General features: G+C 33.4%; 1 protein-coding gene across 1 annotated transcript; it reads right to left on the bottom strand.

The window, feature by feature from the left end:
* Positions 1-12,821: 12,821 nt before the first annotated feature.
* On the bottom strand, positions 12,822-15,381 carry LOC130630429 (uncharacterized). The gene is made up of 3 exons (XM_057443917.1): positions 14,647-15,381; positions 14,332-14,353; positions 12,822-13,950 (listed from the first exon to the last, which is right to left on the bottom strand). The coding sequence occupies exons 1-3, from the start codon at positions 14,947-14,949 to the stop codon at positions 13,493-13,495; spliced, it is 783 nt and encodes a 260-aa protein (XP_057299900.1). The 5' UTR covers positions 14,950-15,381; the 3' UTR covers positions 12,822-13,492.
* Positions 15,382-24,580: the final 9,199 nt, after the last annotated feature.

Genomic DNA, 24,580 nt, shown 5'->3' with positions numbered 1-24,580 from the left:
GTCATGAATGTAGAATGAGAAAAATAGAGAAAAGTGACGTTGCACAGTGACCAGATGTGCAACAACAGTGTGCCACTTATGTATATAAATGAACTAGCAAAGTGCTGGGAATCCCCCAGGATTTCTACAAGTCTATAAATACATAGTATATATATATAGCTATATATAGCTATATATATATAATTTTATAAATGTGGAATTTGGGGGATTCCTCAATTGTGTGTTATCTCTGACTTCACTCAATTTTATGCCTTAACAATAAAAGCTAGCATAGCCAGCTAGCTAATTATAATGGAAAACCAAATAGTTGCTATGTATTATATGTCACCCTCTCAGGGGGCTCTAGATGGTGGCAAAAACCTAAAAATATTATTAGTGGTGGGGAGGGAGAGAGTGGAAGAAGTGAAGAAGGATGTCCGTTGCCTGGCTAAAATAATTTCCGAAAACTAATATATAAAGTATGGTGAGCACTATTGGAGACTTAAGAATAGCTAGCTAGCTAGCTAGCTCTAGCCACACCAGTACACAGCAAACCCACTACATTAGCTATACTAGCTGCACTAGCTAGCTTATCCAGCAGTTACATGAGTTAGCTAAAATAAATTTAAATAGCTAAACTAGCTAGCTTCGTTACGTGCAGAAACTTCTTGTTCATCGAAAAAATAACCTGATAACAACAACCCTAGCTACGCTGGCAGGATTGATCCTGCTGTCCATAATGGCACCTTCCGTTTTGTAAATATACTGTGTATGTATTAATTGACTTTGCCGTAAATATACCGTATATGTATTAATTAACCTGTCCGTAAGTATACCGCATATGTATTACTAAGGACGGAATACACTTATACTATATTAGTATATTTTGCCTAGAGAATGTGTTGGATGGGAAGCATGTTTGAAAAGAGTTTCTCATTAATTTTTTTACATTCTTACAACTAATAAAAGTTTTTAAATTTTTTGAAAGGTAACTAGTAAGTTTGTTATAAAGTGGTAAACGTGTATATTGCAAAGATATATTCGAAATTTTTCAATTGCCTAAGGGTTTTGCTTAACAACAATCTTCTTCAAACTGCGGATAATTCGAATACCGTTTGCCTCGAACTTTTTTTAACTCAAACTATATTTTGTGTCCAGAAACCGTATTTCGTATCCAGTGAGGTAAAAAAATGAAACAGCAAAGCGAGTTGGAGTAACCTCGAGTAGGCCACATGACTCAGTGTATGGATTAGTGAACACAAATAGAAGTAGGGTTTAGTAAACACGAGTAGGTTCCACTCTAAACTCACGTATGGTTTAGTGAACACGAATCACACCGAGTAGGCTATACGACTCAATGTACGGATTAGTGAACACGAATAGAAGTACAGTTTAGTAAGCACAAATAGGTTTCCCTCTATGACTCACTCGGTGTATGGATTAGTGAACACCAATTATTATTTCTGGAATGGATTTTCCTATGACTAGAAAACATTAGTGTTCCTTTAATAGGCTTTCCTCTATGACTCGGTGTATCGATTAGTATACACGGAGTAGTACACAATGCCACCCAACGACTTGGTTTGGATTTTATTTGAAACATTTTTTTAGGAAAACTACTTCTTTTTTCAATATCTTGTTTTGTACTACTTATTAGACCCTGAAATTTTGTGACTTTTCTAACTTTTATTGGACTTTCTAATTCTAAAAACTTTTTGTGAATTTTTATGTATATTTCTGGGAGTAAGCCATTTGCGAACAAGGGGTAAAATATTTAAAGTAAATATTTTTTTTATCTCCTTCTATGCTAAATCTTTAGTCGAAAGTTATTCAGTTGATAAACATTTGAAAGTAATCACATGTGTAAGATGAAATGGAGACCAGGTGGCGCGTGGCCTTGTGGTTATGGAGTTCGGTTCGTAATCATAAGGTCCGTGGTTCGGTCCACAGCCCGGGCATGTTTAGCAAGTGTCTTTACCACAGCTACCAATGCCATGTCAGGGAAATTGGGTAGGTCATGCCGGTGTATACCTAATATATACTTTTTGACCACAGGACCCACATTGATAACAGTGTTTCCAACACTGTGGCTATATCCTGCATAAATATTCGGAATAATAATTGTGTAAATGTCTAATTTACAGACCAGAATATATAATTTACGGACCCAAATTGATATTTTACCCATTGTCTTTTATGACGTCACTACAGGTGATAATGACATCATAACACTCAAAATAAAAAACAATTTTATTTCTATTGTGTTGAATTAAAGTGCGCTACGTTTATGGGAAAATGATTTGTAGTTCATGAGTAATTTATAAAAATGTAGCCGCGGGCACTTTATGCCCCCCCCCCCCCCCCCCCCAGTGCTACAGCAGAACTTAAAAGCCCGGGTTTAATAGGGTTAAGTTAAAGCAGAAAGTGATGGTTTAAAAACATCGGCAAACAAATATATGGCATTGGCGAAAAAACTGTTGTACTAACATTAAGGCACAAATGAAATATAATTCCGACCTCCCTTGCTGCAAGAAAAGTTGATACAACTGCGTCAAAATAGTTAGGCACGGTGGTGAACACCAAATCAGAACAGGATACATAAATTCCAGGTAACAAGGCGATAAATGAACACGCTGAACTTCCCACACGATCGGAAATACCAGACTTATTAAATGAAGGTGGTAAATAAAATGCATTGCCAACCATTAAGCAGTCTTGATCAGAAAAGAAAAGTAGCCCAACACCAACCATCAATATCATATGTTTATCTGCAGCACTCAAAAAATCTTCTGTGTCGAAATTCGCTTCTCTTTCAACGTCGCTATCTCTCTTTGAATCAGTTCCGCTTTCCAAATCATCTTCAACTCTTTCTTCTAGAGAAATAGCAATAGATAATCAGTTACAAGATTAAATAAGGAAATGTAAAAAGTACAATTAGCTAAAGAGTTTTTAGCTTGCCATCGCTGATATCAACAGATTCAATAAAATTTTTGTCTGCAACAGGTGAAAAAAATATCGCAAAAAGGTTTCACTTTCTTCGATAATTCATTTTGTACAAAATCCAATCCTTGTCGTACTATCGCAACCATCGCTGGCATTTTCTCCAACTGAGCACAAGAGTACCTCTATAAGAAAAATTTTAAAACAGTAAAGTAATCAGGAATAAACACGTATATATATCACTACACTAACAATGTACAATCTGTGAGACAAAAATGTGTAACTTGCATGACCCCATAATTATCGTCATAAATAGTGTAAAGACCTTTAACAGTCGTTAGTATTGCAGTGATGTAAGTTCACTGCTAAGCAATATCCTTCATGTAAAACTCACATTTGCCGATAAAATTAAATTAAAGTTTGTGTCGTCATAATTTGTTTCATCGCTATAATAGGACAAATCTTCTTTTAACTTCTCAGTCGTGGTAGCATAAAACTTCAAGTACCTCCTCATATCTTGAACCAACACGGTGATCTCTTCGGAGTATCTTTCGACTTTTAAATAATTTTCAATCAGACGACACTTGTCAATCTCTAAATCAAAATAATAAATTATAAATATCTAGAAGACTGTATCCTCTAAGAACACAAACTTCAACACACCGGAAATATTTACACAATCAATGATACCATTTGTTCGCCATTAAAAATCACCTCGTTCTATGTCATCACACACTACCACACAGGAAAATGCTTTATACTCATTTGCCAGTTCTTCTAATATAGACTTCACGCGAGATATTTTCTTTCGAACAACGTACTTCTATTTTGAGTGATCTGCAAATGATAAAATTATCGCATTATTGAAGATTTTCTTTCAATAAATCACCTTACAAAATAAGAAAATAAATACGCTAGTGGATTAATCTAACATTGACCACCAAGTTTTCTTCATTTTTATCAGCTTTATTAATACGTTAACTTCTTAATAAATACCATACGTGCCACCTTTTTTAACTGTGCTACCCAATGTATCTTTTTGAAACACAACTTCTCGATTAGTATCTGCATGTTTGGAAGAATGTAGTCAGTCGAAAGGTCAGGTGAAGTAACATTTCCCTGCTATCAATCTGAACTGAGGAAGTAAGTTTTCACATGAATTGACTAGCAAATTAACACAAGCTTATCTTGCGTTATAAAAGATTTCAGCAATGCCTAATCTTTTTTTTCCAATTTCAATTTTAATTTATTTTCATTTGTTTCATTTTTGATTTGTGGATAGAAAGTTCTTCAGAAACCTTGAATATGTAAGTTAAACAATAAATGTAATAAGTATATTTTATAAAAAAATTAAGCAAAGATAAAATTCACAGTTTGTCTGGTAATGTAATTTTGCTTACAATAAATTTTGTTTTCACAAATATATTGCGTTGTAAAATGCCTAATTTTTCTAATCTTAGGTGCACATTATTTGTATTGTCCAGAGGACTGCTTTTTCAATTAACTTGGTTTTACATACCATCCTTGTAAAAGGGAGATCTTGCTTTGCATAGAGATCTTTAGAGGGTTTAACCACTCCAACTTAAAATAAGAGCCATTAGACTAGTCAAATCGCTACAGCTTGCTGTTTTGTTATCTCATAATCAATATCAAGCAAAATTTATAACGTATAAAATTCTTACACGTTTGTACTTTTTTACTAACGCCATTGCTAAATTCTGGGCCTTTTTCTCATTCCAGTTCGGCATCATTTTGATAAGAGTTTTCCCCTTATATGAAAAAGTGGAAATGAAAATTCAAGTTTCTTTATGGATATAAATACATAAATGTAGTATACATCCACATTTTTATTAGAAGTTACTCTTCATAACGCAAAACACAAACCAAAACATGTTTATGAAGAAATCAAAAAATATTTACTTTCAGGTCTTTGATACTTTGTAGTATTACAATGTCCTGATAAATAACTAAAAAACTGCTCTCCTTCTTCGCCAGTGGATTTTCCTGTACCTTTTAACCATTCTCCATCCCATACAGCCTAAGTTATAAAGATTCATTTTTAAAACTGTTCATTTTCATCAGATTCCTTTTAAAATACGTGACTAACATTACTTACCTGGTATTGAAGATTGTGGCCTTTAGCATGCATCACAGATAGTGCTGGCCTAATCCCAGATAATGTCTGACCAAAATTATGTGTGCAAGTTGCTCCTTCCAGGCCAGTTATGTCTACAGAGTTTTTTTTTTCGAGAGCAATTTTAGCTGCGGTCCATGATCCTCCACAAACTGCATCGTTTTCCTAAAATCATACCAAAAAACTTCGCTATTTATTATACAAAAAACATCGATGGGACCATAAGAAATTGTTAACACACAATTATAAATATAAACAAACACAATCTAAGAACATAAACTTCCAATGAACGGGCAATTAGTTTTTTCTGGTAGTTGGAATGATGCTATATGAAATCTAAACATACCCTACTCCCATTACCTTTATTTTTCTGTAAAGTAGCTACGTATTTGTCAACCTTTGATTCATCGACAATGAATAGTTCATTGTAGTATGATTTTCTTCTGCGACTAACAAAGAAGTATATATTAAAAGCTTTAAATGTCCTCCGCAAATCCCTGTAAATCCCAGTAAATTTTCAAGAAATATGCACTTACCAATAACAGCTTTGATAACGATATAATTTACAGCTCAAATCAACGTGACAGCTATGCTGCTTTACACTACAACGTGGACACTTCATATAATTCTTTGTATAATGTTTAATTCACGTTGGCAAAAACACGACTCCTTGAATGCCTGAGAGAAACACAAAAGCTGAATAACCCCACCCTAAAATGATATAATTGAAAGGAATAAATGAAAATAAGAAAATTAAATACACTTGACTTTCCTGATTTTTTATCAGTGATTTTTGTTAGAAAATACTACCCTCAAAGGATAAAAACCTCCGTTCATATACAGGTACACAAATAAAAAAAACTATCAATTTATTAAACAATGAGGAAAAAAAGCTGTTACTCATCAATTTTCCACTGTCATCTTTCACAGTCATATATATCATTCAAAGTATTGACAAAAGATTTCACGAAAGACCCAGGCATTCTTTTTCTAAACTTATCCCAAATCCAAAAAACTTCTTCTGTAATGAAGCATGATAACTTTTGCAAACTACATGGCCAGTATCCAGTTCGACAAACTGTTTCAAGATTGAATTGGTCTTGCAGATCCCCACAATTTGAACATTGGTAGATGTATTTTTGAAGCTCGTATCGTCCTATAAAAAGCCATTACACAGTGTCTTAGTCAGATGCAATTAATTCTTCTTTCTAATTAACAAATACCTCACATTCTTTAAAATCTTTACAAATCTTGTAATGTAATCAGAGTAAATTTTTCATTTACGGACTTTTGTACATAGCTGCTTCCTTCACAGCACTTGCATGGTAACCACTTCAACGGTAAAGCCCAGACTGTAGAAAATTGATATTTTACATATATATATTGTATATATACAATGGATTCTTAACAATCATAATCATCTAACAAATTATTGGGAGGTCATGTTGGGTGTTCTAAAACCACTTGTGCCAGATGCTCATGTAAATATTTGTGGCCTGTTCAAAAGTAAAATACATTACCTAGATAGGTAAGGCTAGCTAGCAAGGCTTGTAGGTAGCTAATAAAAAGATACCCACCACATAACCAGGAAGATGCAATGATACTTGACAAAGCTAGCTAGTTAGTTATATCTAGCTGGCTCATATTTTATGTAAAGGTTAATGCTTATTTTTAATCCAAAGGAGTCTTATTACCTCTTATTACTACAAGAAATTTGAGAGCTGAACCCTATATCAAAATTTTGTATATAGCTAGCACAGCACAATAAAAATCACATAGTCAGAACTTAAATAAAAGCAATTGAGCATCTCTCCAAGAAAACATAAAGGCTCTTCCTAGCCGTACCCTAATAAACTTTTAAAAAGCTTGATTTAGTTGTAATATGTGAATAGAGGGATCAATATGATCAAAAAGCTCCTTCGTGGCTCGTGGCTAATCTCTATCAACATCATGTGTGTCGATTACCCGGTTGCATCTCTGTTTTTCATAACTATCACGAAATATATTGTTCCGTAACAATTCATATTTATCATGAAATTTATCTATGAGGACATGTTGGTTTTCCTTGTCTTTCTTAAACGTGCAGATTTTTCACGGATAGAAGAAAACTTCGACAGTGGCGCGGGCAAGAAATTCTGATTGATTTGAATTCATTTCAAGAACAACACCGACTTTATCAGGGCAAAAAAAAGTCGGGGGAAACATTTCGTCGGGTTAAATTTAGTCAAGGAAAAATTAAGTCACTTGCAAAAAATTTAGTCACTTTTCCCCGATAAGGTGTATCATAATATGAAATAATTATTGCCAATAATAGTGACATAATACTATTTGTGGAAGCACTTCATCCAGATGGGGATGTACTGCCGACCCTATAGGTTATCTCAAGTCTGTAATTACTAACAATAAAAACACAATTATTGTTCCAAAATCACTTACAAGTTGGGGTCATTAGATTCCTACGTATTATGAATACTCGTTGTTTCTTGCATTTGAAGATCTAAGTATGAATGCGAAGAAAGACGAAAAGTTAAGAGTCTGGTACATAGACGATCTAAAAGATGAAGGTGAATTTAATAACGTGGGAACATCCTGTGAGGACATGTACGCTGTGTTATTCGATTAAACTTGCTTACTGTGGCCAAATTCTAATTAGGACCTCATAACCCTACATTTTTTATAGCTAACAGAAAACCCTAATTTGAGCTGTTTTACTTAAGAACAAGTTAAAAGTTACGCGTATATTTAATAAATGAAAAAGCTTACCATTTTCAGCTATTGGAATTGTAATTTTAGGTACACCTTCGTTAATGGATTTTTAAAACATAATTTTATTTTCATTTTATTAGTAGATCTTTTTTTTCCATGACCAATGAATGACTAAAAGGGAACCCTTTTGGTTCGGTTTATTTAGTTTACACTAGCTATTTCCTGTGGAAGAATCCACTGTGTTTCTCATTTAATTCATGTAACAGTTATACGTCCATCCAAAAACAAACAATACAGCAGTGCGAATCTTACAATCTGCAGTATTATGAAAATGACCAAACGAACTGCAGTATATATGTGACATTTAAAATCTAAATCTACTAAAATTACTTGCTGTGACCCTCTGACAAGGCGAAAATTATTCGGAAAGAAGCTTACCAAAGCATTTCAAAATACACCTCACCCATAAAATTTAAATCACTCAAAATGCCACATACAAAAAACGCTGATCAATGTCAAACACAAATCTCTTTCAATGTATATGTTAAAAGCAGTTTGTTTATTGCAAACCCTGCCAAAAGTTGACAGAAAATGTGAAAAATAAACAAATTGTGCCTATGGCAGAATTTTTTTATCTAAGGTATAAAAAAATGGATTGCAAGGATAAATCATAATGCAACAAAATGTTTAGCAACTTGCATGCCGTTTAACCATCAATGAAGTTTTACAAATAAATTTTTATTTCCTTACTAATGTTTACATAAAAAATATAAAAAATAACAGCTTTATAGTGTGTACTAATGGGCCAAAAATAATTTTTGGTTAATTAGTCAAGTTAGAAATGCAAAAAAAAGGTTGAGTCATAAAAAGCCATGTTAAAACAACAATAATCAATCGAACAGTTTATTTTATGTCAGTTTTTGCACCAAATTTGCAACACAAAATGCAAATCCTAAATAATATATAAATATATACTAAATTCGCTTATTTTTGTTTGTTGCATACACACGGTCCCACAAAAGCTTTATCAAAATGTAAAAGATGAGAGGTTAATGACAAAGTCAAAGTTTGCAAAATTTAATTATTTTGGTATATATGTTGCATATGCCCTCCAAAATAATATTTTAATCAAAAATGGCTAAGAACCACAGTTTTCAACAAAAACCAGTTAATTCGATGATATTGCATACACTCTTTCCCTACAACAGCTTCACAGAGTGTAAAAAAAATGAATGGTTGTAGGGAATACTTCTGATTCAACAAAAATCAGTTTTTTTGACATTTTGCATGTCCTTACCCATTAAATTATACAGAATATTTAAAAAACTACGATTTGGAACGCATCAAATTTAAATAGAAATAGAAATTTGCAGATTTCCATTTTTTTATATGTATTTTATATATGCCTTCTACAACAATAAGTTAATCCAAAATTTCAAAAAGAAGATAAAAATACCTTACAAAGAGTATAAAATCGATATCAATGAAGTAGCTCTTTTGGTGTATTAAATATGGCCGCCATACGCTCAAACGTTTACACTGAATGTTCTTGTTTAGTAATTCTTAATTAACAAAAGTCAGTTCTTTTAGCATGCTGATTTATGTCTTTGCCCACACACTCTTACATAAAAATGGCAAAACCATAATTTGGAACAAATTAAATACAAAAATAAGTCATTTCTGTCTTTTATTTTCATAAATTTTTGCAGGAAAAGACCTTTGCAAACCAAAAAAAATCAGGAAAATGTTTAAAATTTTTTGTTAATAACGTGTGATAGATTTTGTAGGAATTTTACTCTTTGTACATATATACATGTCAGAGATTTCTCACTTTAATATGAACACACGAATGGCTTGCAAGGTGTAAAGTCAAATTTTACAAAAATTAGTTCTTTTGGTATATCCTTTTGCCACAAAAGTTAACACAAAAAATCAAAAACACAACAGTTTGTATATATTATATACAATATGTACATAAATGGAAAGTCACCCCAGCGTTCTCTTTACATTTTTTACCCTAAGTGTAAAAAAACCATGTAAATCCTTCCCCCACCCCCCACCCCCCAAAAAATAATAAAAATAAATAATCAAAAACCAATGTAAACTGCAACAAAATCAAAAAATAAGAAAAAGCTACGCAAATTTTCCCCATAATGACGAAAACCTCTGTCAAATAAGAATAAAAAATCACAGGTTTTTCGGTGTTAACATGTAGTACTCCCTCGAAAAAGTTTAAACTTTTTATTAAATAACCCGAAATGTCATAAACAAAACCATTTAAGTCAGAACATCTAGAATAAAAATCAGCACAATTAAGCTACCCGAATTACTACACGTTAAATAAAAATGCTTTTGTCTTATTGCATGCAACCAATCTAAGTTTAGTTACACAAATTGTGAAAAAAATACATTATATATATTTGCATAAAAAAGAATATCCTTAAATATTATGTAATAATTTTTTAAAAGGTGTTGTGGCCTGTTATATCTTCTAATTTAAACTTAAAAGGTCAAGTCAAATAAGTTACAGGAATATCCTAGCAAAGATCACAAAGATAGCTTCAGTTAGCTAACTACATGTAAAAGCAACATAAAACTCACAGGTTAGCTGGATAGGTAGGTAGCTACTGGGAATCTTTAGTTTAAAGCTAACATTAGCTAGCTTCAGCAGCTAATAGCTGGTCACTTAAACATAAACTGGAGACTTAGCTAAGTATAGAGAACATGTCTACACATATATAAATTCCTAGCTAGCTAGCTAGTTGTTGTTAGTGGTTGGCATTTTATGATGCTAGCTAACAAACATGTCTCGCATTAATAATATTAAAACTGAAAAAAAACATAAAAACCTTACAGAAACCTTCTTATGATTAATTTATAAAACCATGCTCTTATTCAAATGTTTTTTAAAGATTTATTTTGAAGGAAAGAGTAGAGAATACTCAAAAAGAACAGCCATCTTTTTCGTAAACACAATTTCCGTTTTATGCTAGGAACTTCATTTAACAATCCCTATGCTTTGTCATATGTAGCGATACCTATATGTATGCTCATTTTTTGGCATAAGGGTGTATATATTTATATCGTTATTAGCTGCGGGTTATACATTTACACCTTATGTGCAATTTCTATGAAGTACATCCCTAACTTTTTTAGTTAAATTTTAGCGTACAGCCACGTCATGAGAAAGTGACCCGTGATTTCCGTGTTTGTGGACTCACAGTTTTACTCACGCAAGGGAATTAATATATGAGATATGTTTTATATTTATCTGTTTGGTATGCACTGTATTGTGTGAATTGTATTTATTTTTATTCATTTTATTATTTTATTTGTAACATATTCCTACAAGAGGGTCGCTTTAGTTGGCGAAATGTTTTCCGAACCGGTCTTTTTAGGTAAAATTTGTTAAAAATTGTGACGTATGCACTCAACTAAAAGAGACACCCAATCATTTGTAAAACAAAAGAAAATATTAATTTTTGTGGTATCAGAAGATATTTAAGGATGCGTCTACAAATTCCAAAACAAATTGTTTTGAAAATCGAAAGTTAATATGAATGGTAAACAGATTTAATGGTTTTTGTGCATAATTTGAACACACTATATACTATCCATTGCGTTGGAGTATCAATAATGATGGATTAAGCTTGCAGCAAATCTTATTGCTAGACGTTTAAAGAGGATTGGTTAACAAGTTGATGGGAAAAAACCCAACAAGGTATTTGTCATAGCTCACATGGTTATTAAATTATAATGAAGTAATTATACATGTATCACACTTTTCCCATTAAATATAAAAAGTATTAAATATGCATCGCGGTTACTTTTCATATTTTTGTTTTCAATGTTTCGACTTATTGAAACCAGAAATTTGTTCACGATACAATATACATAAATTCGTAGGATGAAAAACATTTTAAAAATTCTGAAAACAAAACACGAATGGAACATGGATAGGGGAGGTTCTGTAAAGTACATGCATATTTTTAGGACTGATAAATACATTTTTTACTCTGAGGGAATGACATATGTTGCACTTTGGTGTCCTCTTTATTTATGTTTTATGCATTTTCAGAGTAATCATATTCGTCTATGGAATCTGTAAAGGCTTGTTTACAATAGCATTCGTTTTTAACAAAATTTCTTCCTTTTTTTAATTTTAATATGAACATTTCGTGAATATGTTTCTCTTTATTAATAATTTATGATGTGGTAATTTATTAACACCAATACACTTTATTTAACAATTTCATAGTGCACGAAGTTTTTTGTTACAGTGTTCATTATCAAGTGAAAAAATATTTCTAAGCTAATAACATATACACACGTATCTACAATAAAATAATCATTTTTAAGTCAAAAGCAGTCGCAAAGGACGATAAATATTTGGTCTCAAAGGACAATCCGAAAACAAAAAGAAAATAAAAAGCAGGGAGGAAATTGCAATTACGATTTATTTTCAGGACCTAAGGGAAATCAACTTCAACAATGCAGGGAGCAAATTTTAATCTTCGGCAAATAGAAATTATTATTTAGAGAAAAAAAATCTATTTACAGAACATAGTAACGAAAATCAACATAAAAGTCTATGGGTAAAGTTGTTAAACTCAATTTAAACTGCGGGATTAATGTGCAAAAGGCGTGAAAAAAATCATTGCAATAATGATAAAAAGATTGTTAAATGCAGAAAAATGGTGTCAGTTTACTTGATTAAAATGATGTTTATGCTAGTAAAGTCACTTCAATATGTGTGTTATTTGCAGCCCTGTTTAAAATTATAGAAAATGCGCTACTATTAAATAATACAAGGATCCGCAATAAATTTTTTTAACTTAATAACAAAGGGATACCAGACAAGGAAACTTTACCCACACAACAAGCTTAAAAGGACAGCAAGAAACCTAAGTTTCACCTAAACAAAAAAATGACATTAGATATTGTTAAGGTATCCCCTGGTGCTAACAGCGTTGCCTTAACTGTGAAAATTGGGTAAATTAAGTTAAAGTAGATAAACACAGATCAAAACAAGAAGTAGAAACAAGTTAAAAACAAGGTCAGCTAACAATACATTATTTATATATTTCATTGCAAAGCAATGGTGCTAAATTTAACAATTTTTTAAATACAGCATCCAAAAATTATAAATAAGCTAGGATCTGATAATCAAACACTGCAAAAGACAAAAGAAAACTATCCCCTGAAACAAGGTTTGACCTGGAACAGTTTTATTAACTATCCAGCGTAATGATATAGGAAAACAAAATTGGTTCGTTTGAGTCATTGTTTTGGGAAACTCACCGGTAAAATATAGAAACGAAATAAACAATGTGGGATCGTAAAAACTTGAATTATGTTTAGATATTCGAGCAAAACGTTCAAATCCGTAAAAATAATAATAATAATAATAATAATAATAATAATAATTTTAGTGTATATAACCACCAGTTGTGAAACCCAAATTAAATCAACTAAAAGTCATTTAGCTAACCCATTTTGCTAACTACTGTTGTCAAAATTATAATTTGTTTCAGGGTAACAGATATACACAGGCTTTGAAAAAAAAAACACTAACTTATTTGCTCCTTTTTTAATTTCTTTCCTAAGGTTCCTTTCCTAGAAAGAATCATTTTGTAATGATTACTTTCGAATAGCCTCAGAAACACGAATCGTATGGAAACTTAAATGCTTAAACGATCATGTTTTCCTTTTAGTGGAGGAAAACAAATTCATTCAGGTTGCACACAATTTTGCATAAATATCTGCGCAAGATTCGCCACTGTTATCCGAGGTGTCGAGTTCATACAAATCTTCACTAAAATGCAATCTCAATTCTTGACCTTTATGAATAATTTTGCTTGGTCCAGGTAAAATCAAGTAGGCAGAGGTGGAGTTGTATCCGGGGAGAAAAAAGAAACCTGCACCCTTGTGATATGCTGTATCAGGATAAAGTAATTTATTTTGCTTATCTGTAATGACAACTGCAATATTCTCCTCGCCAAAAGGAGGAATTTCGTTGACTCTACAACCCCATTTTGTCGCTGGTCTGTAATCAACGCATTTTACACCAATTCCTCCAACATGGACCAATTTTATGCTTTTTATAACTGCATCATACTGTACTTTAAATTCCCCGTATTCTTTGGGACGTGCTCCAAAGCAGACATTGCGTTTTAATAAAGTCCACTCGTCTAAAAAGTACATTACCATTATTCCATTATTTAACATATATCATATATCGACTAAATTTTTCAGTATCGCTTATACGGAAGCGACTTATGATGAAACAAACTTTTTAACAGTGTATTGTAAACTTTTTAACATATTTTTCACAGATATTTAAATATATTATTCTCTGTTTAGGTGTGTCGAAGATCTGATCAGTCAACAAGAAAGAAGCAAACATCTTAAACTGTTATGTCCAGTGTAATTTTGAGTCTTTGCTTAAATGTGCAAAATTCAACTTCTTCACAATTGTAATAAATTACTTTTACAGTATATGCTGCCTCAACATAGAAGACTACAAATTGAGTAGATCTTAGCAGTATAATTATGTGAAGAATGAAACTTACCTTGTGGACATTTAGGTAGTACCTAAAATCAAAATTAACCCATTTAAAGGAAAGGTAATAAATGCTTGCTTTTAGAAATAATAAAAGCTTTATGAAATCAACTGAGGTTATATGCAAAAAAATGACAAAGTTTAGCCAAAACTTTAATATGTATATTCCAATAACATGAATGCCTTTGTCGATATATATTTAACTTAAAGTGTTATATTATTATATATATGCCTTCAACAACAAGTTTTTTTATATAAAGTATATATCCAAATGCACAGACCAATACAATATTACACAAAACTCGGCACCTTTCCCTACACTTACCTTCTTGTAACTGGTGATTGCTTCATCTGTTTTCAACATTTGCATTTCTTCTCCCTGATCAGTTGCATTCATTTTTACAAACCAGCAATCTCCACGTCTCATCTGTTTATTTTTCGATTTAAACATGGCGTTATCACATTGCTGATCTCTTTCACATTGCAACAGACAGCTTACTTCCGTCTCTCCTTTTAGATATTTCGTTATGCCTCCTTTAGGTAATTCATCGTCCGGAGTGTATAAGTCACCCACAACAAGGGTTATCAGAAATGCAACGACTAAGAGTTTAAGGAATATAAACATCATTTCTTCTCGAGTTAGTCAGTAACTGAATACCATAACTGTTTTGGCTTTTCTTTAAAAATATCTCGATAATACTGTGGTTTAGTTGAATTGATGAAGCGATGAATAATCATTATATTTTATATTATTAAGTAAATACTATGTATTTTAGATAGTTTCACCGCAGTTCTGTTATTTATTTATACAAAAACCATACGAGGGAATAAACGCATACATGAAAAATATAAACCAAACTAAATCACCTGCGTAATAGGGACTAAGGCAACCGTTGAACTTACGTCAAAGAATTAATCAATCACGCAGCTTTACACTGCTTCGAGGTTCTTTTCCTTACGTAACTGCCTATCAACCAATTTTTTATATAGTTTAAATATGGCAACTCCTGTCGATTACTGTAAAATATTTTAACTGTTATATAGGAACCTGAAAACTAGAAATTGTAGCTGGACGTTTTAGTTATGACAGACTAACGCCGACCGGAATAGATAAACAAACTTTTATAGCTTATGAGATAGGTGCTCTGTAATTTGCCCATGATTGATTTTACAACTTTTGCGGAATCATTTTGCCTGCTAACAAAAGTTGAATTACTGTTTAATGACAGGCTTTACAGTCTGTGTTTTTTGTTGACTTGGATTTTGCCATGTCTTTTAATTTATGTTTTCTTGGCTGAGTTGCATTTGATTAATCTGTACAAAGCGTACCTGCCTCTTGGTGTGCATAAACAGTTAAACTGTCCTAAACGTATCGAAGTCGTGTACCAAAGCTCTCCATCGGGAGAGCAACATCGGGCCACCCCTCTTGTTTCTATTAAAACAATTGCATTTTGCATGTATCTGCGCGTATCCAAAGTCGTGCTAAAGGACAGAAGCAGTAGTTAGGAACAAATACGTAAAATTTATATTTACTTTACTAATTCAGTGTCCGCACAATAAATCACTACTTTGGCGAATGAAGCACGAAATATGCCTGTGAATGTTGGAGGGCCAGCGATTTTTCCTGATTGGAATTCCTCTGGTTTTTTAGCAAAAATGGTAGCTTAAATAACCGGTTATTTTGTAAAACTGGTGGTGTTTTTTTTTTTTTTTTTTTTTTAAAGTTTTTAGGGTCAAATGGGTATTAAAAGGAAATTGAGGGAGGAGCTAGTATTTCCGCAGTTATAAACTCTATAAAACTAGAATCATTTGTTTGTTTTCTGTACAAAAAAATTAAAAACAAGTATTAAAATCATTAAAAGAATGTCCTTTTATCTATTTTTTTGTATTTCTTGCTTTATTTCATATGTCAGTTAAGCTTTGTTAAGAGAAACTTGAGAAGTTTCAATAATAAAACAATGCGATTTCAATAATTTAAAAATTTTAGAATTATTCATACAGTGTTTCATAAAACATGTATACCTATTTACACTTTTGTACGGTTTTAGGTTTTTTAGTTCATTGTCATTCTTTTTGCCGAAAAGCGAGCATTCTATTATTTAATATTAAGTATTAAATCGGCTAATATAAACGCATTATTCACTGCTGTCTTGACAATAATTATAGTAACCGTATTCTTTTTTTTCACAACAAGTGATGTCATGCTAAAAGACTCACCAAATAGTAACGCGGAAATTTATACGACTTGTAAAAATCTATCGACAAGCTAGCCGTGGTTTTTTCTAGTCAAAACACGGAAGTCGGGCGACTATGGAACTGGGTAACAACTAATTTATTGGAAACGAAAATGTGAGATACAGGAAGTATCAATTTCTTTCAAGGTGAGTACAGCGTCTCAATAATTAATCAATGTTGGTGCGTAAGTCTATTAAGAAAGGTGTTTTTAGTCAATGCTCCAAAAGTTCATCTTCAGCTTTTCATCGGATATCTGTCTGTTATTTTCACTGGCAGCCTACCGTAATTCAGGAGTTTGCTCACTCCCCACTCTCTTACAGAGTAATTAAAAGAAGATAAGCAAGGGGGTTTGACAATCTGTCTTGTCTTTGGGTGTGACAGTCCCACCTTTAACCCCGGTCCATTAGGGAGGCCAAGTTTGCTCACTTCGTCTACAGGGTTAACAATCCTGATGTACCCACAGTTATTGTTATAAGAAGCTTTGCAAGGGGCTTTGAAATTTTTTTTGGGTCTTCGTGGACTTTAGGCTGGTCCTAACATAGGGCTGGTCCCAAGCGTCAATCACCTGTGTAGGGCTGAGTGTTGGATCCCGTAATACATGTGGAAAGCTACGGCCAGGTTCACAAGTCCTGGCGCATGGGTAGTTGTCTGCTCTTATTTATAGTTTTATATTTACATTATATTTATTTGTTTCTTTTAATGTTGTATAGGAATTTGTAACTGTCAGTAGATGTTTGTGATGTAATGTCTATAGAGGGTCATTAGTTCAATTACTTTGATTCTGCAGACTATCCTTGTAAAAAGGGAGGTCTTGCACTGAATATAGATCTCTGGAGGGTGTAACCTCTAAAATTCAAAAACAAAAGAGTCATGGGACTAGTTCCATCATTACAGCTTGCTGTTTTGTTATCTCACAATCAATCATTTCAAGATTTTTTCAAAGGAATTGACATCAACAAATTATCTGGTGTGCCACTGCTGATTAAAACATTCTTTTGGCGAGCAAAACTTGTTTTTGGCATTGAAAAACAATCTTTCAATACTTTAGGATTACAATTGTATTTAATTGTTATCTTTATTTTCAGTGAACAGTAAAGCAATTTTTTGTTAAATGTGAACATTTCATCCTCTGCAGCATCAAGAGCACCATTTCCCAGAAAATCAAGGCAAATCAATAGGTAATTTAAAAGCTGTAATTAAAGTTTCAAAGTATATTTTTATTGCAATCGCAATACAAGGCTCACACACACATACTTTGTTTAATAAATTTATACTCCTATAACACTTTTATCAGGCGCCAATTATTGGAGAAATGTGTAAAGCCACAATAAAAACTTTTTCTTTAATAATAAAGTGTCTACATGCTTACGTCTTCTCTCACGTTACAGAAGTTACGAAAAAGCATGTGATCACTCACGCGGTAACTTGAAAATACGCCCAACTAGTCATATGCATTTTTCTCTTTGTTATTGTTTTGTCCCTTTTTTCGTTTATTTTGCTTTTTAAGAAGGTTTTATAATTTAACTTGGCTCCAATATATATAGTAGTTTAGAAGCTAATGGTAAATAATGTAATCTTTGTATAAAGAAATGCGACCCTTAGGGCCATTTGATTTTCAACTAAATTGAAAATCAAAAATCAAAATTTAAAATTTAAAAAATAAAAATGACAGGTGGTTAAGTTCTTGCATACCACTATTTCGTAATCATATTTATGATGCAATAAGATTTGCGTTTCCCGCATTTTTTTTGCCGACCCCCTGAACTGCAGCATATTTAGGTGGTTGTGTAAACTTTTTTGTGTGTGAGTTCAAAAGGGTCTAGCCCTTGCATTAACCCCCTTTTTGGTGTGTCCTAGTACATGCCTATATAACTCCTCCAGTGGGAGGTGATGTGTAAGTTGCAGGATTAATTTGCACACGATAGAAAATATGGATTTATCATTTATTTTTTACAATAGCCGTGACGGTGCTCGCACAGAAAGAACGCTGCAGAGAAACTATCTGTCCAAAGACTGGCAGTGATTTACAAGGTATGCGTTATTCACACCATTGTAGACTAGTAGAGTTTCAAATAACTATGATAATTTCATTTTTGTTGATTATAGCTGGACGTAACATCGGTGTGCATAACAGAGGAGTTCGATTCCTCAGAATTTCCGAATCCGGATGAGACGTTTGATTGCCTTCGGGAGTCGCCTTCTGGGACGTATTACCAAGTGGAAGGAGTCAGGGCATGAGTCGGGTTGGAAACCTACCGACATGAATGGTCAATGACATCGGTGAGTTTCGAAGGCCAACAATGTCGCATACATCTTCGTCCATGATGTCGCGTAAACGTGTAGGTGCGGCTGCGAAGAACTGTTTTAAAAGTTGTTCTGGCGGATAGAGAGAACAAAAAAATCGGTAAGTTGATATTATTCCATACTAAACGTTCTAAATTAACACAATAATAAATTATAAATACTCATTTTTTTACAGTTAATCAGAAACGAATTACGTTTATAACAATAACGGAAGCAGAAGCAAACGTCGCCGCAATTACGGAGATGGCAAAAACACGATTCGGTGATCGAACGTTGGTGTTAGTGCGAGAAGGTGGTTTGCGGTACGAGGACTCCGCAGCCACAAGAGGTGTGTGTATATATATATACACCTATATGACTGAAAATACGGTCTTTCCTATTTACAGTTTTAAAGAGAACATTTTCTTCTTACGACAATAAGCTTCTGGAAAGCCGCTGCTCGAAAGGTTTACGCAATAAAAGCCGATGATCTGGAAACATGTGATTATTTTACGCCACGAAGAACTAAAAATTAATTCAATAGACCTATTTCAATATCCATTTCCATTCCGCAAAATACACAGCCGGAAAAGGCATACTAACATGAAAACGAGGTTAGTTTAGAGACAATTTTAATTTGTCAGCGAAGTGATGAACATATATATTTTGTTTACCTTTATTATTTCTCAAGTTAACTTGTCAAATGGGCAAATTATGAACTTTTGGTAAAAAAAATAGAACATGGCACTTATTTTATACCCATTGGGCTTATTAAAATTGCTGGTTTATATTTTTTTCTAGTGTTTAGCTGGCTAGCTAAGGTTGATTGGTTTGGATTTTATATTTGTTACTTCTAGCTAGCTAGTTGGAGCTTTAACCAATGTTGTTTACATATATATACACTTTATTCTTTGTTATTGGATATCTTTTATTTTTTAAAACATCTGTAAATAACATTATGACTTGGCTATCCTAAGGATGTTGGGTTGGTGGTATTAGATTGAATACTGGTTTTCATGTTATATATTCAACAAAATGTAATAAAAGCAATGCAATCACCCAAGTTAATACTCATAAGTATCCTTGAGCCTTGATTATTTAAAAATTATGGCCTGTACATTGGGTTGAGCCAAAATATGTTTATTATAAATGTATACTAAATGGAAAGGTTAAAGCATATTAGCAGGGGAGTGTGACAATAATAACGATACATAGTTTCAGTAAACTAGGTAAACATTTTATAACTTACAGTATAGAATATAAACTTTCTGTAGGAGTAAGAAATAAGACGGTTGTTGGCTAGCTAGCTTTACAGCTAGCTAGCCAACATTAAAGCTTTGATGTTGTCTGCCTAGCTAAACTTTAAAGTTGCCATAAATACACACTTAATGAATAAATATTCATAATTTTTGTCACACTACCACTACTAATACCCTCAATATACTTGTATCCACTACGATCCTTTCAATATGGCAGTTGAAAATTATAAAACCAACATTTGTTGATAACTAAGGTCAGAACAGCTAGTAAACAACTTGGCGTCCTGAACTTTATCTAAACTAACCTCGTTTTCATGCAATGTTTTGATTTTTCGCCACCACGGCTGATCATGAAAAGGCGATATTGAAAAAGGTCTATTGCTTTTTACAAAAAAATTCCCATATTTCGTTTGAATATTTTTTTCGGAAAGGTAATCCCTACTAGGAAGACTAAAACTTTTTTCTTCCACTAAAATTTTCTCCTTATAATAGTACAGAAGTGAGCGCAAAAGCGACAAGACAATTTCACAGAAATTCAGTCGGAAATTCAGTTTTAAATAGAAACACAGGAAATAGCCCGTCGTTACTCAGTCCAACTAAAACAATCACTCAGCAATTTTATTTTATGGAATAGGTTTCATGACGGTATTAGGCAACAACGACGTGAGAATATGCTACAGGCTTCAGCGTAAATTTTTAGTCATTGCACATGCGCAACTCAGAGAAAATCCCAAATTTGTGTAGTCCTATACTCGTAGACAACGCCATGTTGATACCTCAGTCGGAGTGAAGAATACGAGCGAAAGGATGGCTGTATGCACCACAAAAAAACCCAAAAATACAGTAAGTTATGCAATTTTATTACTCTATTTACAGCCACTATTTTCAGTTTTTGTTGTTTCTTAATGGCAATTGCTTGGTTCTCTTGATTTTCTCTGTAGGAGTCCAATGTTTTGGAACGAAGAAAGAGAAATCTTGTTGTGTCGCGAGATCATGTTAATCGAACCTTACCAGATTAAAAAAGCACCAAGGAAAGAGGTGATTCTTGGTCCAAAGTCGCTGTTAACCTCAACAGTATCGAATTAGTTCCTTCCTTCTCAGTCTATCAAAAAGCTGTTCGACAGCATTTTGCTGCCATGCGGAAGAAGCATGAGAAAACGGCATCAGATGAAAAAAAAGCATCTGGGATCGAAACTGATGTAACTGAGCTTGATATTTTGATGGAAGAAATACTAGACAAAATTATAGAGTATGAAAAGGAGCTTGAAGACTAAGCTTTATTGAAACGAGAAAAACAGGAAAGTGACGAGAGTAAGGCCAAAGATATGAGAAGGAAATGCATGGAAACATTTTCTGAAACCTCTAAAAGAAAACAAGATCTTGAAGAGGGGAAAGACCAAAGAGAACTAGATCTTCTGGGAGCGAAACTATAGGTTATTTGAAAGAAAAGGCTGAAAAAGAATTCAACGCGAGAGAACAGGAAATTTATTTAAGAAAGAAGCAACAAGAAATAAAAATAAAAAGTTTGGAGAATCAGGATGCTTAATTTAATCGCATGATGGAACAACAACAAGCTATGCTTCAGATGCAGCAACAGCAGCAAAAAAACAACATGTCGATGCAGATGCAACAAAGAGTAACAACGGGACATCAAGGGACATAGGTAACACTTAGAAGTTGTATTTTGTTTTTTTTATTTACAAGTAGAATTATTTTCTAGACATCAACCTCGCTATTTTTCTTTTTTTTTTCCTTGACAGTTCTCAGTACAGTATGATTTTACTAGGAATTTTGTAGAATTAAGCATTTTGATTGGCTAGGAATTCAGAATTTCCGCTGATTAAGCAATAAAAACAAAATTTTGGTTACAATACAGAACGGAATATGAAAGAAACAGTCTATTCTAAGGATCAGTGATAAACAAACAGCAAAATGTATTCACAAAAAATAGTCGTTAATTTTAGGTGCATCTAAGTCAAAGTACTCTGATGTTATGTTACCATACAAGCAAGTTCGTTGTGTAGCAAGGCGCATGTACCAGGTGTACATCTTTCCGACAGCACTTAGTCCAATCTTCAAGTTCTTACGAAAGTACGAAAGTTCAAGAATGCCAAATTTTCGACAATGTCACCGAACACCCATTCAACCGATATCCTGACTGAACTCATAGATTGGTTAAACAACTTTTCATTTGGGATTAATCTAGCGCCTCTTATTGGACTTTGTAGGTGTAAAAGATACGTAGGATCTCCGTAGATGCACAAGGGATTGCCAGCTAGGGAAAACGAATGTTGATTAAGTTTATTGAGTGAGCCTAAATTATTTAGTAATGCACAATCATGCCGTTTACCTCCCATGGGACCCCAGAGGTTAGCAATTAATCCATTAGGTATCACTACCGATTGAAATTTGATGGAGTGTACTCTTTTATGGCCGTTGTAAAGTGGTTATTTGTTGCTCTGCAAACGGCCCTCACTATTTTATCGATAAATCCCCAGCAATTATCCAGTGCAGCACCTTTTGCATGAACAGTATTGGCATACATTTCCAACTGACCAGGCTGTAAATATGGTTGGTTTAAATCAGATAGGAGTCGAGAAAAGTGCAATATGATACTTAGCTCTGGTACTGATCGGCCAAACAAGGGTATCATATCACCATACCGACATGGATAAGCAAATCGTTTCAAGAATATACACAAGGCTTCAATTCCACTTATTGCTGTTCTGTTGTAACATTCAATTTCTTCAGGTATCTGGAGAGTTTCTTTGAAGTTAAACACGTCGTTCTTATAGAAATACTACCAATACGGAAAATCAGGGTTTTTAGATTTATTCATATCGTAGAGTAAAACCATCTCTTCATCATCAATTAGTCCTTCATCGTAAGATAGCAATACAATCTCTCTCATTTCCCGTTTATAAGGCATAATTCAACTGATAGATGAACACCGTACTAGATCGCATAAGCGTGCTTGCTTAACTATTTTAAATTTACGCGGCAACATCGTAGTCCAGCCCAGTCCCTCGATAACCGAAACCCGTAGTATATATGTTGTATTATTGTACATTGGGTAAACGAAACAACTTGTACATATATACGTGAACCAACCTGTACATAGTTAGTTATGAGTAAAAACATTTTTCTCAAACCAGACAACATTTTGGAGGTTCTACCGAGATAAGATAAATAAAACGTTATTAAAATAAAGGAGACAATTCAGTATCGTTTGATCAATGGATTTTACAATTCGAAGCACAACTTGCAGCATTGGGTAGGCCAATCGACAGACGTAGGCAAATGTTAATATGTTGTACCGAATCGAGTGCATTTGCTACTGTATCAAATGTGATCGCAAACAATGGAGAAATTACTTAGAGTGAGTTGAAAGACGTGTTGAAAAATCGCCTCGCAGGAAAAGATTACCGCAGAACTTTAGAAACTAAGCTACGATCATTATCATTTAAAAAAGGTACGAGTATTAATACATATGCTAGCGATTTAAGAACTATAATAAAAGAACATTATAATATCGATGAAATGGATGCCGATGCAACAGAAGCGATTGCTATAAACCACGTGGTAGCACAACAAGACAAAGAATTCAAAAAAGAAGTTCAAATTTTGCAATGAACTGGTAATAAATCGCTAGAAACCATGTTGGAATTAATCGAATCAAAAATGGAAGGAAATCCTCTTATGGTAGCCGGAGCTTCTGTAAAATCTAAAACTGAGAATCCACGCCTAGAAAGACTTGAGAGTATGGTTGAAACACTAGCGTCAAAAATTGAAGGCATGGACACGAGACAAAACCGTTACTGCCTTCATTGTGGGAGAATCAATCACGTCTCGAGTAATTGTTTCCGAATTAGAAAATGTTTTGTTTGCCAGAAGACTGGGCAAATCGCAAAGTTTTGCCACAACAAAAAGAACAAGGATGACAGTTTAAAATTTTCTGCAGCAATTTCAAATTCTATAACAAAACATGACGCATTAGAGCCAGGTGGTCGCACAATGCTTAAAATAAACATTGCAGGTAAAAACTATGACTTTTTGCACGATCCGGGAAGTCAATTGTCAAAAATAACAAGAGAAACTTACAACTTAGCTTCACCGCAGTTACAAAAAGTGAAAAAGTCAGGAGTTGGAGTTGATGAATACTCCTTCACATAATGTGATGCCCATGATTTTTAAGCTACAGGTACCTGATATGTTCATTTCACGTTCACACAACAGGGCATCGTTAGCTCTTTTGTAGCCGAAACTAAAACGAGAAGGAGTTACAACATGCTTTCGTCATGTTGGGGATTTTCAACCTCCTGAGGGACATTCTCCTGTTTTTAACCAAATTTATATTCATGGAGCAGGTAGAGTACTCAATAGAAGAATGACACTTTCCGAAAATATTGGCTGTAGAGAAGACGTAATGCAAACTGTTCAGGGTGTAATGCACAGAGTTACTTTTTTGCTGCTGCATACAGA

This window comes from Hydractinia symbiolongicarpus, chromosome 2 (assembly GCF_029227915.1).
Source record: "Hydractinia symbiolongicarpus strain clone_291-10 chromosome 2, HSymV2.1, whole genome shotgun sequence".
Taxonomy (NCBI): Eukaryota; Metazoa; Cnidaria; class Hydrozoa; order Anthoathecata; family Hydractiniidae; genus Hydractinia; species Hydractinia symbiolongicarpus.
The sequence above is the reverse complement of the archived record's forward strand: the minus strand, read 5'-3'. Positions and strand labels throughout refer to the sequence as shown.

Bases quoted from the DNA above. Each gene is read 5' to 3' on its own strand.
- LOC130630429 (XM_057443917.1), bottom strand. From the start codon at position 14,949: ATGATGTTTATATTCCTTAAACTCTTAGTCGTTGCATTTCTGATAACC. The intron at 14,354-14,646 runs GTAAGTGTAGGG...TTTTGATTTTAG, and splicing joins CAATCACCAGTTACAAGAAG to GTACTACCTAAATGTCCACA. The intron at 13,951-14,331 runs GTAAGTTTCATT...TGTACTTTTTAG, and splicing joins ACTACCTAAATGTCCACAAG to ACGAGTGGACTTTATTAAAA.